The sequence below is a fragment of the Nicotiana attenuata genome, unplaced genomic scaffold, assembly GCF_001879085.1.
Source record: "Nicotiana attenuata strain UT unplaced genomic scaffold, NIATTr2, whole genome shotgun sequence".
Taxonomy (NCBI): domain Eukaryota; kingdom Viridiplantae; phylum Streptophyta; class Magnoliopsida; order Solanales; family Solanaceae; genus Nicotiana; species Nicotiana attenuata.
The window spans coordinates 52913-68867 of NW_017674448.1; the positions used below are offsets into that span (position 1 = coordinate 52913).

A 15955-nucleotide genomic window follows, 5' to 3' on the forward strand; every position below is an offset into this window, starting at 1 on the left:
GGGTTCCACTCAAGATTTTTGGGTATAGAAATGGAAAGGGGAGGGGCAGATTGTTTTTTAATATGGGGGCAACCGTTTCTGTTTTGGGGGAAGGGAAGAAGACGATTATATTTATATATATAGCGTCTTTTATTAAGACGCTATAGTATAACGTCTTAACAAAAGACGCTATATTTCTCGCTTTTTTTAATTCAAATATAGCATCGCTATACTTAACTGGCCAAAAGGCCGTTAAAGTATAGTGTCTTTGAAAATACGCTATACATATTTTGATCACTATATTTTTTTTCCATATATTTTTGTTCTTTGAGTCTAAAAGAACACATTTTGGTTCCGGACTCTAATGCAAAAGTATCTATTAGTCTACAAATTAGATGTGAGCATTGAGAAAGCCATAACCCGCCCCAGGACCCGGAGTTGACAATTCACAGGTGGATCACCATTTCTGACATCTACTAGCAGAAAACACTGGAAAAATCCAACCCCTATTCAGAGAAACATGTGTAGAGACAAAAGGGTCTCGATTTTCATTGCCTACATAGCCCTTCTCTGCTTGGCTTCAAACGGTACCTATGCATTTGAACCAGAATTCGGGTCGACCCGCGTTGTCTTTCAGGTTGATCTTCTTTCACATTACGTCTCTTTATGAATGTACATGTATTGGTTCATAATAATTCATGTTGTACAGCTGAAGTTAATGCTTAAAAGATCAGAACTTGGTATCTTCTTTTTGTAGTGTATTACTGTAAATTTGATAAGTTTTGGATCTTTGTTGTGAAAAATAGAAGGAAAATGGAAGACTTTTCTTGATTAGAGGAATAAACTCCAAGAATGTATATTTTCATGTTTAGTACATTATTAACTGTTAGATTTCACGCTGTTTAGTTAATTTTGCTAGTATATGTGGTTGAAATCAGAGGTAGATTCAGGAGCCTTTAGTCAGTGGATGCGGAATACAATGGCACTCACTTCTAGTTTGTGGCAATAAGTAATCGGTTTCAGACCGCTTCATATACACACAGTGGTCCTCATCGATCATATTAAAGTAATAAGATTGTAATAACTTGATGAAATCTCAACTACAAATGCCTAATTGATTGTTTAAATCCATAAATGGACCTCTCGAGCTTGCGAAAACGTTGCACTCTTGCACATTTTGGATAAAATCTAATGGTTACTCGAGACTTAGATGATTCGGGCATGTGAAGAGGAGAGACACAGATGCACCCGTGAGGAGGTGTGAGAGGTTGTCCCTGGAAGGCCTAAGGAGAGGTAGAGGCAGCCCGAAGAAGTATTGGGGAGAGTTTATTAGGGAAGATATGACGTTGCTCTAGCTTATCGAGGACATGACCATGGATAGGAATGTATGGAGGTTGAGAATAAAGGTAAAGGGTCAGGTAGCCGAGCGTTGTCCTTGTATGTAACAATAGCTTTAGTACATGACTTAGTGTCATTTGTGTATTTTCGTATTCCTTGGCTTCTGTTATTACTTGTTGTTATTTTCGTTTCGGCTTTGTGATTGCAGTATCTAGTGTTAGTTTTGTATTTTAACTTCGTTTTTCTAATTGGTGTGCTTGTTGTTGCCCTTCCATTTACCTTCCCTACATCGAGGGTCTACTGAAAACAACCTCTCTATCTTATTGAAGGTAGGGGTAAGATTACACACTACCCTCCTTAGATCCCGCTTGTGGGATTACACTGAATTTTTTTGTTTTGTTGTTATTGTTGTTGTTGTTGTTCATCTAGCTCTCCATTGAGAAGTGGGTTTTTATATCCATTTGATGTAACTTCTAGTTCATGCTTGCAGTAAATCTCAAGAAAATTCTGGTGTTCTGATTTGTCATTGTGTAGATGACATGACATGCTGTACTTTGCAACTGATATTGAAAGAGTCAAGGAAACTATGCATATATAGTCTGAGGCATCAAAAGAGATATTGGAAAACAAAGATGATGATTTTTCTTAGTTCTCAAATATTTTCACCTATGCATATATATCTCTGAAGTTCAAAGACATGATGGACATCCATGGTTGATCTAGCTCATGGCAAAGATTGCAGCACGCGATCCACTTTTGGATATGTATTCTTGCTTAAAAATGTTACCATTTTGTGGAGTATCAAGAAGCAGACATGCATAGCTTTGTCAACTATGGAAGCAAAGTTTATTGCATGTTCTGCAGCAGTGCAACGAGCTGTGTGGCTAAAGAGGTTTATGAAATACTTTGGGATCATTGGCAAGTTAATGGATCCAGTTCAACTGTGCTGTGATAGCCAAGTAGCCGTAGCTTATATGGAAGACCTTAAGCATCATTTTAGGACTAAGCACAATGACACAAAGTACAACTTTGTTAGGCCCATCATAGCGTGTGAAGAAATCACTCTATAGTTCTCGATACAGAAGTTAGAATTGAAGTTGTAAAATCTTCTAAGTGCTTGAACTGAAAAATCTTCAATTTTTTTGAACCATATATAATAACTTCAACCCATTGAACCGGAGGTAAAACCTTTTGTGACAAGGCATCGACATAATTGTCTAAATATTCTTGTCATTCTTAGAGTCGCATAAAATCTGCTTTTTGAAGTCTCCTCCACGAGCAGACGAAGAATAAATTCAACACTATAGAGTTCAACTAAGGTACAACAAGGTAAACATCCAAGAATGGCTTTCTTTTGTTCTTCAAATAAGACAATTGCTTTCTTGTCCTTCTCATAAAAAGAAATGCTTTCTTGTGCTTATTCTTGTGCTTTTATTTTCCAAATGAAAGAACTCCTATTTATAGACTAAGATTTCTTGAAAGACACAAACAACATTAAAGAGAATTCATGCCTTTTATGATTCAAAAATGTATTTGCTAAATTAAGAATGTATTTAAGAGTTCAAGAATGAATCTAATAAAATTTCTAAATTCATTTTTCAAGATTCATTAACTTGGAAAACCTAACGTCTTGCATGTATTTAATAAAATTCACTGTTTCAAAATATTTGAAAAACAAGTCCCAATTTAGTACAAATTAGTATTCTTAAAGATTGTTAAACTATCTAGAGTATTCACCGGGGGCAGCAGGCCCATGCCCCTGATGAAATGTAGTTTTAGTTATGTTACATCTAAGGATTAAAGTTTCTTGGTGATCCTTAGCATGTAATTATTCAAAAGAAACAGAACTTGGAATCTTCATTGTCACCCATAGCAGCCCAATGTACAAAGCATTCCGCATTCACATAGGGTCCGGGGAAGGGCCGTACCCCAAGGGGTGTGATGTAGACATGCTACCCTAATGAAAGCAGTAGTGACTGCTTCCACGGCTTGAACCCGTGACCAATAGGTCACACAGAGATAACTTTGCCGTTGCTCCAAGGCTGCCCTTCTGCTCCATGGCTCCCCTTCATAGCATGTATTATTGTAAATTGGTAACTTTTGTTTTGTATTGTGAGAAGTAGAAGGATAATGGATGACTTTTCTTGTTTAGTTATTGAATTTAGTTTGTTGGGTATTTGATTGCCAATAATGTATATATTCATGTTTGATTATGAGTTGTTATAAATTCACACTGTTTAGTGTTTAGTTAATTCTGCTAGTATTCTGTTGAAATCAGAGGCAAATTAATGATGTTTAGTTAGTGGGGAGGAGTACCACTGCATGTACTACTACTTTGTGGCAGTGAGTGTGAACATGGTGTAAATATATATTTTGTTATATATATATATATATATATATATATATATATATATATATATATAATATTTGAATATATTTGGTTCATGCCCGCACCCAATGGTATAGCCTAGTGGTCTATGAAGTGGGTGGAGAACCATGAGGTCTCAGGTTCAATCCTAGTGGAGAGAAAAAACGCTAAGTTATTTCTTTCTACTGTCTAAAACTTGGTGGGCACAGTTACTCGATATCTGTGCTAGTGGAAGGTAGCAGGTAATCGGTGGATTTAGTCGGGGTGCGCGAAAATTGGTCCGAACACCACCATTAAAAAAAAAGAAAAAAAGAAAAAGTAGATGTGGTTCAAGCCGAGGGGTTGTGCCAAAAACACTACATCTTTGCCTGGTTGAATCATTGTATTAATTTAGTTCAAAACTTCGGATAAAAATTTCTTTGTGATCCTTGGCATGCAATGATTCATTAAGAAAATAGAACTTGGAATCTGTATTTTTATCAGTAAAGCAAGTATATCTGTACATAAGTAACTCTTGCTTTAAATTAGAGAAGTTGAAGGAAAATGTGAAACTATTTTTTGGTTAAACGGATATTCAGTTAAGTGGGTTGGATACTGTGATCCCTAAGAATGTATATTGTTATTAGCTATCAGAATTCTCGCTGTTACTTGATTCTGCTATTATATTGGATTGAGATAGGGTTTTAGTTATGTTTTACAATGTAAAGATAAAAGTTGCTTGCTGTGCCGACTCTTAATCTCCTCACCCCTCAAACCACTAAGTACGAACTTTGTCTTGATCCATCTGAATGGTTTTTGACTGATTTTAACTATGTGGCAGACAAATTACGGAGATATTGAATTTGGTTTCTACCCTAGCGTTGCGCCAAAGACAGTTGAGCACATCTTCAAGCTAGTGCGCTTGGGATGCTACAATACCAATCACTTCTTTCGGGTAACTGCCAAGAATTAAAACGTTGTGCATTATTATGTTTGGAATTTGATGATGAGAATCTTAATGACGTCGGCAGGTTGATAAGGGTTTTGTTGCCCAAGTGGCTGATGTTGTTGGAGGGAGGAGTGCACCTATGAATGAAGAACAAAGGGCAGAAGCTGAAAAAACTGTTGTTGGTGAACTTAGTGAAGTGAAACATGTGAGAGGGATCCTTTCAATGGGAAGGTAATGTTTGTTGATTTTCTTGGCTATGAATAGCCAGATCTGTAGTAAGTGGGCGTTTGGACATAAGAATTGTATAATTCCAAAATAAAGTGAAAAAAAATTTCAAGTGAAAATGGTATTTGAAAATTAGAGTTGTGTTTGGACATGAATATAATTTTGGGTTGTTTTTGAAGTTTTGTGAGTGATCTGAGTAAAAATTTTGAAAAACTGCTTTTTGGAGTTTTTCAAATTTTCGAAAAATTCCAAAATGCATCTTCAAGTGAAAATTGGAAAATTTATGACCAAACGCTGATTTCAAAAAAAATGAATTTTTTTTGAAAAAAGTGAAAAATTTCTTATGTCCAAACAGGCTCTAAGTTACAACCATGGTACACTTATTCTTTTGAGATGCACTCTTCCTATATATTGCAATTCCATGCTTATAAGAAATGTTCATCTGGAAAAATGCATGACATAGTCTAATATCTTTTATTGAGTGATTTGTTAAGAAGCTGTACAATTCTAAAATAACGGGAGGCTCGGAGATGTCAAAGTAGGAATTGACTAGTATAAAGGATTTCGTCTTTTGCTGCAGATACTCATGGTCTATACTAAAGCCTGACCGAGGTGTATGCCGTTATTGTCTGGGATATGTAAATTAGGATCAAGTTCTATGGATGCTACATGCAATTAAAAATCTTTTCTATTCTCTACCAAGATACCTTCAATTTTGCACTTTCTGATTTTACTGGTATCTCATTTGTGCACCAATTAACTTTAGGTGAACCTTTCTCATATCTGCTTTTCCATAGGTATGATGATCCTGATAGTGGTACCTCATCATTTTCAATGCTCCTTGGAGATGCACCTCACCTTGATGGCAAGGTGTGCTGGTCAAAATCCTAGCTATCATAGTGAATACAGAGGGATATTTTTAAATTGAGAATCTTACATTGATTTTCATTTTTTGTCGAATAACACAGTATGCAATATTTGGCAAAGTTACAAAAGGAGATGAAACATTGAGAAAGCTTGAGCAGTTACCTACTAGACGTGAAGGGATCTTTGTAATGGTATTATTTCTAGTTCAATTAATTTCTTTTCATTTATTTTCATTTGATACAGGTATAAATTTATTGTAATGGTATTATTTCTAGTTCAATTACTTTCTTTTCACTTATTTTCATTTGAAACAGGTATAAATTTATCTACTTTGCTTGAAAGTAGTATCTAATGAAAGGTATCTTGACTATGCTAAAACTATTACGTCGGCTGTAGTTTTATCAACTTGATCCTTTTTGAAGCGTTTGAAAAGCAACACTTTAAGCACATCATATGTTTACGAATGTATTCATGGAAGAAAGTTGTTTTTTGAGAAAGTTGGAACACATGCATTTGTTTGTTGGTTGATAATGCAATGATTGGTCCTAGGAGTTGTGCTGGAGATTTCAGTTTAAACTCGTAGATATGATCTAAACTTTCAGAAGTTCTTTATTTTTTATGTCATGATTGTCCATATATGGAGTACATCGAAAATTTGGTCCTTTAAGTTTGTTGTCAAATCAATTTGGTCACCAACATTCGATCGGCAAAATCTGCAGCCATCATGTCTGAAATTATTTCTAATAGGACCTTTACCATGATCCCGCTGTAAATGTGGCTTGCACATGCTAAAACTAAGGAAAAAAGTGGAATATCGCTTCAACAAGCATAGTGAAATTCCCAAATTGACTATAAAGGTAGAATAGAAGGTGGTGCGGTCGTGCTGGAGGGAGTTGTAATGGAAGAATATGAATGGGCCTCGGGATGGAGGTGCTGGGGTAGGAGGGAAGAAGCTAAGTAGGGGGAAGAAGAAGCCTGGGGCCGGAGGGGTGAGGTGCAGGAGGGAATTGTGATGGTGAGAGAGTTGGAGGGGAAGAAGAAGGATAATAGAGGCTGGGGAGGGAAATCATCCATGAGCGTGGCAGCTACCTGAGGTGCAAAGGAGGGCTATGATTGTTTAGAGGAAGTGAGGAGTGGCATTGTGAACCGGGGGAAGGGGGTGGGGAGTGCAGCAGCGAAGATTAGGAAACGTTGGATACGAAAAGGAATTTGAGGGATTGGATGCAATAGGGCGTTGGAAGATGATGGTTCTGGTAAGATGGCGTACAGAGAGCATCATCATCATCATTTTTATGTACTATATTTTGCTTAATTCTTTTTGCATTTTAGGATCTTTTTCCTTTCTGCCAGTAATTCAGCTGCTGGAAAATATACACGTGGGGTTGGGGGGAGATTTCAAGTACTTTTTCTATTACCAATCTCAGACATTGAGGATGTAATTGATACATCAAAAGATAGTCTTTCTGTATGCTCATTCATTTTCTTGTACTTCTTTTCTTTTTTCTTTTTCTTTGTATGACATATTATACTTTATCTAGTCAATTGGCTGTTTCTTCCAGATAGAAGTTTTTGTCTTTTTACTGAATAATCTTTGTTCTCATTATTCAGCCAACTGAACGCATCACAATTCAATCAACATATTATTATGGTAAGACGGCGTTCTAATTTTCAGCTTTGTTTTAATTTTTTTTTTTTTTTACTATCCACATCATTTCTGACATGTAACTTACACTTTCTGAAACCACAACACATGCTTAGCCATGGTTATTGCACCTCATGCATTTAAAATTTGACCTGTCAAAAAAGTGAGCATGCATGCACAAATTTGATAGTCAATCTGGATGGATGGTTCTCTTTGGAAATAGATCTGGAAGTGTTCATCTCACTAACATACAATGCCAAGAACACAGCACTTGCCTTTTTAGGCAAGGGGCCGTTTTTTTTTCCTGGTCAAGGTGGAATTCATTTTGCTCACAAAGTCCAAACGCTGCTATCTTTGGCTTTAGATAACTCGTTAGGGATCGGGAACCTTACTTTTAACAATTTGAAAGGACGCTTAGATCCCTTCTAGGTGGACCTTTATTACCTTTATGGCATTTCCCCCTCATGTCAATTGGGCAAAAAGCATGTCTGATTCCGGAGGCTCTTACTGTAGACAGCAGGGCTTCACTTGGTCCCAAAAGCATAATTTGAGACTGGACTGTAGGATTTGGTATTCATGGAGTGAACCAATTGATCTTTAAGCTTTTCTAAGTGAAAATGTTACTTAAATTCACATCAAACCGATACTATTCTTGGCAGAAGTAGACAATATCTACCAAGGAGATCTAGTTTATTTGTTTGCTCCCAGAACTGTATAACAAAATTCTCAAAAATTACAAGGTACCCCATGAAAGCAGTGGAGGAAGGTATACTTTTTTTTTTTGGAGAACCGGGTGAGGTGACTTTGACAATGTGTTGTTTACATCCTTCCCTTTCTGTGGTTATAGATCAATAAAATGTTGGTCAGTTCAAAATTAGGCTTTCTTATAAAGTGCTTACCTTCCTTGTATCTCTTCCATATGATGTCTGAATGTTCTTCTGTTTTGCTTAGACACCAACATGGAAACTTGTGAAGAAGAAAGGTCGTTGCTAAAAAGAAGACTTTCTGCAGCTGCTGTTGAAATAGAGAGACAGGTTTTCCTGATTTAAACCAAACTTTTTTACACAGAGAAATTTTGACATTCTATTTACCAACAAACAATATTCTTTTCTGCAGAGGATGAAATGCTTTCCTTGATCAGGTGGAAAATTTGACAGCAGTTCCAGCGACATTCTTATGTAAGCTTTTACGTCCTCTTCCTCTAACTGAGTGAAAAATTTGTCATTGGCAAGTTGGAGTGCTGTCTAAACTTGTATCATAGGCTAGAGTTTCTACCAATAACTATTGAGTTGGAGTTGGCTGGCAGGATTTATTGGCAGGATTTATTATCTGCAAGTTACCTCACTTGTGGGAAACTACTGGGTTTGTTGTTGTTGTTGTTGTTGTTGTATTTATTATCTGCATGTTTGACTTAAGTAATAGTTTACCTGCATTTGCTCATGAATTTTAGTTTTCGGAACAATCTCCCCATGGCACATGCTTGTCAAAATCATGGAGAAGCCGATATACATCTTTAGTTTGGGCGACTGGGATGGACTTTAGGATGAATTGTAGATCTTTCTTCGCTTTTAGCATAACAAGTTCATAGTCTTCGAATCTCAAAAATCGATTAATATAGATGATGTTAGCACATTTTAGCATCTGTACAACGTGAGGTTTTAACAATCATTTTTCTCTCCAAGTTCATCAGAATTTTTTAAAATACATCCGGTACCTCCTTGTGATGTATACTATAGAGTGATTCTTTTGCATTCTACAATGTTCATACCAAAAATCTCCCCCGCCCTCCTAAGTAGAAGGAAAAGAGAAAACCCTTTGGACTGTACCATAACTACATTCTTACAGTCATACTTATCAATAAACACAAAAAGTTCTTCTGTTCACTCAGTTTGAGCCTTTGAGGACATGTCCGTTTGTTTTTCTATTCTCTTTTTCTTTTAACACTGTTTGTTGTTTATCGTCATCATTATTATGTATAGATGTGGTTGGCTTCATCTATCTTTACCCTCGCTTATGATGTGATTGGCTTTCCTTTCAAACTTATGTACTACTACTGCTGATTATTGCTGTTATTAACTTGCAATATTGGCAGAAGAATATGCATTCGAGAAGCTGGCATTCAAATTGATAATTTTTCTGAAAGAAAGGCACTACCTACAAGCTAACTCTTTTTTGGATGATTTAAATTTGTCCTGGAGTTTTGAAGGAAAATTAAGAAAGCAGGAGACTTGAGACTAACAAGGCTGCTGCTACAGGTGACAAAGTCTGGTATTACAGGCTGATTGTGTGCCAAAATTCATGAATTTAAGATATAGCACATTTGTTAGGAATGTGTGTATCTTAATGGAATATATTCTTAGATGTAAACTTTTTTGTTTGAGATTTCATTCTCTGTGAGAAGCTGCTCCCATTAGTTTAACTTCTCTGCTAAGCATCAAGAACCAATAATAGAATTTCCTCTCATGTCGTGACTATAAACAAACTCGTGATTATAACACTCTCCTCTCTCGGATCCCTACTCTACTCAAGAGATTAAGGGCCCGTATTGAAGAATGTCATATTTATTTATTTATTTTTTTAAATGTGAAACAAATCCATTTTCAATTTTTCACTGGCAGCTAAAATTTGCCTTATAACTTCTTCAAAGTCAGTTGGCCTTGCCTTTTTTAGTTGAGAAAAGGTTGTGGACCTCGTACTGTAACTTAAAATACTAAGAGAACCAGTTATGAACTTTCTCATATTTGGACAAAAATCCTCTAGTCTGTCCTCTCTGTTTAATTAAAAGAATATTTCATGCGTGCAAACTCGAATTTACATTTACCTGCAAGGAATTTACATCACGAATCAAGATCATGCAAGGCATTGCTATGAAGCACACAAGCAGATTCTATTGTTAATTACATAGCACGGCAATCATATTTATATTTTGGGTCTTTTTGTATAGGCTAGTCCTTTTATGCTTTATCCTTGCAAAGTTTAGTTATTTTATTACTATTAATAAAATGGTCCCTAGCAGCCTCTTGAGGTTGTAAGTCTAGGCGGCTCGATGTTTTTTTTATAAAAAAAAAAACTCGACTTACACGTTTCTCAGTTGGTAATCCTTCAAATTTACACGTTTTAACAATTTCATGGAACTCAACTAAATATATTTCCTCAAGCAGAAAGCTAGGCATCTCACCCTTTTCTTCTGATAACTTTGTATAACCCTTGTAATTAAGGAGTCGTTTGGTAGAGTGTATAAGAATAGTGCGAAATAAGGTATATTAGTAATGCGGGGATTAATAATACATGGGTTAGTAATGCGAGCATTAGTTATGCAGGTTTTATTTCTTATCTACTGTTTGGTGCGGTGTATTAAAAATTATAATACACTGCTTAATTTTTAAGAAAAATAATCGTTTACAAAAATGCCCTCCATATTCTCTAGCTTTAAGGGGCTTTAAGGATAATTTTATCTTTAACCATACTAATGCATGCATTAATAGCCTTGGTATTACTAATGTCATGGTTTTCTATGCATTACTTATACATAGGATAATACCAAGCTTGATGTATAAGTTATACACAGGTTAAAAAAATATACCAAACAAGGTATTAGTAATGCACATAGCTAATGCTTGCATTAGCTTTGCTTATACCTCCTACCAAATGACCCCTAAGGGTATTTCCGTTGCGAGTACTTTTCTCTGTATTTTTCTATCAAGATTCTCTGTATATACTGAGTTATATATATAAACGATGATGGTCAAGGAGATCACCAAGCTAATTTTCTCTCACAAAAAATTTAAAATAAAGATGTCTGGCTACGGCGATGGAGTATAGAGAGAATGAAGACGGAAAACAAAAGCTGCAGATGTACAAAAGCTAGACTGAAGTATGATGCTTTAACAACAGGACTTAAAAGTTAGCCAACTTACAGGAAACTTATGATTTAGTATGAAGTAACTAAACTAGTAAAGGGATAACCACCAAAATCACTATTTTACATTATATTCTATTTCAATCATAAGATCAATGGATAATAGTGATTATCTTTGGTTCTTATGCACTCAAAAAAGAAAAAGAGGCAAAACACAAATGCATAGTTGTCACAACCCGGACTTCCCGCCCTAGGAAGTCGTGATGGCACCTACTCGTGAAAGCTAAACAAGACGAGTATTATAGATCTTAACACCCTTTTTCTTAACCTTTTAACAATTTTAAATCAACATACGATCAACAACGGAATAATAATAATAATAAAAGAAATGCGGAAGACGAAATCTGATAACTTAGCCAAATACTAGTACGAAAAATACAAAATACATCTCTACCCAGAACTGGTGTCGCAATATCACGGACCATCTACGATTACTAAAAACAGTTGTCTGGATAGAAAGATACAATCTGTCTCTGAAGTAAATGAAAACAGAATATAAAAGATAGAAGGGGATGCCAGGGTCTGCGGACTTCTGCAGGACTATCTCGGGTCTCCGCTGGACTGAAGGCAGCAACCTCGCTAAGGTCCAAAAGCTCTGGTACCGAGATCTGCACACAGTGCAGAGTGTAGTATCAGCACAACCGACCCCATGTGCTGGTAAGTGTCGAGCCTAACCTCGGCGAAGTAGTGACGAGGCTAGGACAGGACTACCAAATAAACCTGTGCAGTTAAAGCATATACGGCAAGTAATAATAACGAGAACTAGCAGTTAAAGATGGGAAGGGGAACATGCTGTGGGGAATACCAAGTACCAACAGAATCTCAGGAGAAAAGCATAAAGAACATCTTAAATTTCACATAAGCAAGAATAAAGAAACAGTAACGAATCAATGTCCACTTTTATTCTTTATTGTTGCGGCATGCAACCCGATCCAAATCATAGAATACTGTTGCGGCGTGCAACCCGATCCAACTCATATATCACTGTTGTGGCGTGCAACCCGACCCCTCCTGTCCTCCCTTATTACTCCTTGTTGCGGCGTGCAACCCGATCCAAATAATAGAATACTGTTGCGGTGTGCAACCCGATCCAACTCATATATCACTATTGCAGCGTGCAACCCGATCCCTCCTGTCCTCCCTTATTACTCCTTGTTGCGGCGTGCAACCCGATCCCATATAATATTATTGCAGCGTGCAACCCGATCCCAATATACAAATCAACACCAATCACAAAAGAATCCCGGCAAGGGAACAATAAGTAAACAACAATATCCCGGCAAGAGAACCAACAACAAGAATAAACACATCCCGGCAAGGGAACCAACAGCAAGAATTAAATACGTCTCGGCAAGGGAATCAACTATAACCAAACTTGTACTAACAATTAACTTCACAAATGAAACCTCAACTGGAGCCAATGCTCAACGATAAACAAATACCACGAAGATAATCATTATTCTTGTCCCACGATTGCTAACCATCAAGTTAAGCATGATCAACATATAGTAAAATCACAACAAATCCGAATATAAGACTCACGGGCATGCTTGAAACCAACGTATAGATGCTCGTCACCTCACCTATACGTCGTACTTGACACCAACACATAGCAATTAAGACACAACACCTATTCCCTCAAGCTAAGGTTAGGCCAAACACTTACCTCGAACTTCCATGGCCAACTGAAGTCTCAAACATCGCTTTTCCTTTAGAATTCGCCTCCAAGTTACTTGTATCTAGCCCAAATTAATTTAACAACATCAATAAATGCTAAAGAATTCATACCCAATTCTTAATTATAGGTTTTCTATCATTTTTTCAAAAAGTCAAAAATCGACCCCGGGCCCGCTTGGTCAAAACTCGAGGTTCGGACCAAAACCCGATCACCCATTCACCCATGAGCTCAAATATGCAATTAGTTTCGAAATTCGACCCCAAAACGAGGTCTAAATTCCAATTATTCAAAAAGCCCTAACTCTACCCAAATTCCCAATTTCTACCATGAAAATTCTTGATTTTTGATGAAAAATATTGGGTAATTGAAAGAGTAAAGTTTAGAATTGATAACCAACACTTTGGGGATGAATTTGTGTGAAGAAAATCGCCTCTAGGCCTTGGTAGTTCGAAAATATGATTAAAATGAGTTCTGCCCGTTTTTGGTTCTGTTTTAAAAGACTGGGCAGGCCTTCATCGCGTTCGCGATGGGCCTGCCGCGGTCGCGATGGGTCAGGCCCAAATGGACTTCGCTTTCGCATTTGGTGGCCCACATTCGTGTAGAGCAAATTGAACTCCCTCCCCTAGGCCCGCTAACCCTATGCGTTCGCGTGAGCCTGAACGCGTTCGCGAAGGGTAACCCCTCCCAAAGCTTCGCGTTCGCGTCCTGAGCTCCGCGTTCTCGATGAACAAACTGACACCTGAGGAAATTTGCCTTATGCGTTCGCGAGTGAAGCCACACGAACGCGAAGAACAAAATCACTGTGCACCTGAATAGCAAAACCTGCAACATTTTCTAAGAGTCTGTTTGGAAAGCCACCTTGTAATTGGAATTGGTGTAATTACTAGGGTAGTAATTACACAGCCTAGTAATTACACAGTTGTTTAATTATGATAGCCTATTTGTTTGTCATAGTGTAATTACAGTGTAATTACAAGTTTACTGTTTGGTTGCACAAGTGTAATTACACAGTTAGATTAAATTTTAAATTAAATAATTATCAAACTAAAAATTAATATAATAAATATATACCTATAAGATTTTATAAGTATAAATGATAATATATTTGGTATTTAAGATGTATATTTTTTCGTGAATATACATTAATTAATAATCATATATTTATAACTAATATTGTTAAAATAATATATATATATATAATATTTTTTTTTTTTTTTAAATTAATAATATTTAGTTTAGATACTTACAAAAAGTAAATAAAATATACATTTTGTAAGAACATCATGGAATTCATGTTTGATAAAATAAATTAATATTTATAAATATAGTATCATAACATTATTCAAATGTTTGACAAAACTAATCTATCAATNNNAATACTACAAAACAAGTAAATTGGAACCATGAATATAACACAATTTCAAAAATTTAAAAAAATAAAATAGTTTAACTTATGTCAAATTCCAACATAATAATAGTAAGTTCCACTGCAACTTAAGATAGGAAACATGATAAGTTTATAACCACATTTAACAACGAAGTTCCACTTTAATTGCATCACTCATTATATGCCAAGTTTATTAATGACTCATTATTTCTAATATTAGGAGGTGTAGTTTCAAAAAATAGAATAATAAAATAAATAAAAAATAAAATATAAGCAATTACATGGAATCACAAGAAGTAAAGATAGAAAATAAAAGATAAATAATGTACAAAGAAAATATATTTTAAAATTTCAAAAGAAATTAAAAAGTAAAAATAAAACTAAAAAATTAAAATAATAAAAATAAAAATTTATAAAGAAAATAAATTAAAATAAAAAAAAAGGAAAGAAACTAAAAAGCAACCTTGTAATTACACAATGTAATTACCACCAATTCTCACATCCCCCTAGAGAATTGGAGAGTGTAATTACACCCCTCCAATTACCCCCAATTCCATGCTGACCAAGTAATTACTTGGCCAAACAAACATGCCAAACTGTGTAATTACACCCAAATCCAATTCCAACGTGGCTTTCCAAACATGCTCTAAGTGTAAAAACATCCCGAAACCTATCCGAAACTCACCCGAGCCCTCGGAGCTCCAAACCAAACAAGCATACTAACTCAAAAACATCACATAGACTTGTGCGACCAAATTGCCAAATTAACACCTTTAACAACGAATTTAGCATCAAAATCAAAGAAAAATCTCAAGAACTCTTAAGTTCAAATTTTAACAACCGAGGGTCCGATTCATGTCATATCAAGTTCGTTTCTTACCAAATTTTACAGGCTCAACTAAATACCATATAAGACCTGTATCGGGCTTCGGAACCAAAATACGGGCGCGATACCATCAAATTCAAACACATTTAAATTTCCAAAAACTCTTATAATTTCAGTTAAATAATTTTCTTCAAAAATTCATTTCTCGGGCTTGGGACCTCAGAATTCAATTCCAGGCATACGCCCAAGTCCCATATTTTTCTACGGAACCTCCGGGATCGTCAAATCATGGGTCTGGGTCCGTTTATCCAAAATGTTGACCGAAGTCATCTTAAATTCAATTTTGAAGGCCAAATTAGCATTTTTATCAAATTTTCACATAAAAGCATTCCGGATATACGCTCGGACCGTGCACGCAAATCGAGGTGAGATAAAAGGAGGCTTTTAAGGCCTCGAAATACAGAATTAACTTATAAAATCAAGTGATGACCTTTTGGGTCATCACAATAGTGTACATGGAAGGAAGGAGCGTAAAGTAATCATGCTAAATGATTTTCTATGCATTACTTATACATAGGATAATATTAAGTATAATGTATAAGTAATACATAGGTTGAAAAAATATACCAATCAAGGTATTAGTAATGCACATAGCTAATGCTTGCATTAGGTTTGCTTATACCTCCTACTAAACGACCCCTAAGGTGTCACGATCCTAAAACTGACCCGGTTGTGATGGCGCCTATCGTAAAACTAGGCCAGCCGACACAAACCCTAAAACCATCCAGACATTTATAA

The 15955-nt window shown here is 36.0% G+C and overlaps 1 protein-coding gene across 1 annotated transcript; it reads left to right on the forward strand.

Annotated features, from left to right (window-relative positions):
* Nucleotides 1-342: 342 nt before the first annotated feature.
* LOC109218683 (peptidyl-prolyl cis-trans isomerase CYP23) lies at nucleotides 343-9859 on the forward strand. Its single transcript, XM_019383056.1, has 9 exons — nucleotides 343-616; nucleotides 4506-4619; nucleotides 4696-4844; nucleotides 5636-5708; nucleotides 5807-5896; nucleotides 7314-7353; nucleotides 8299-8381; nucleotides 8464-8525; nucleotides 9440-9859. The coding sequence occupies exons 1-8, from the start codon at nucleotides 500-502 to the stop codon at nucleotides 8482-8484; spliced, it is 687 nt and encodes a 228-aa protein (XP_019238601.1). The 5' UTR covers nucleotides 343-499; the 3' UTR covers nucleotides 8485-8525; nucleotides 9440-9859.
* The last annotated feature ends 6096 nt before the right edge of the window (nucleotides 9860-15955 follow it).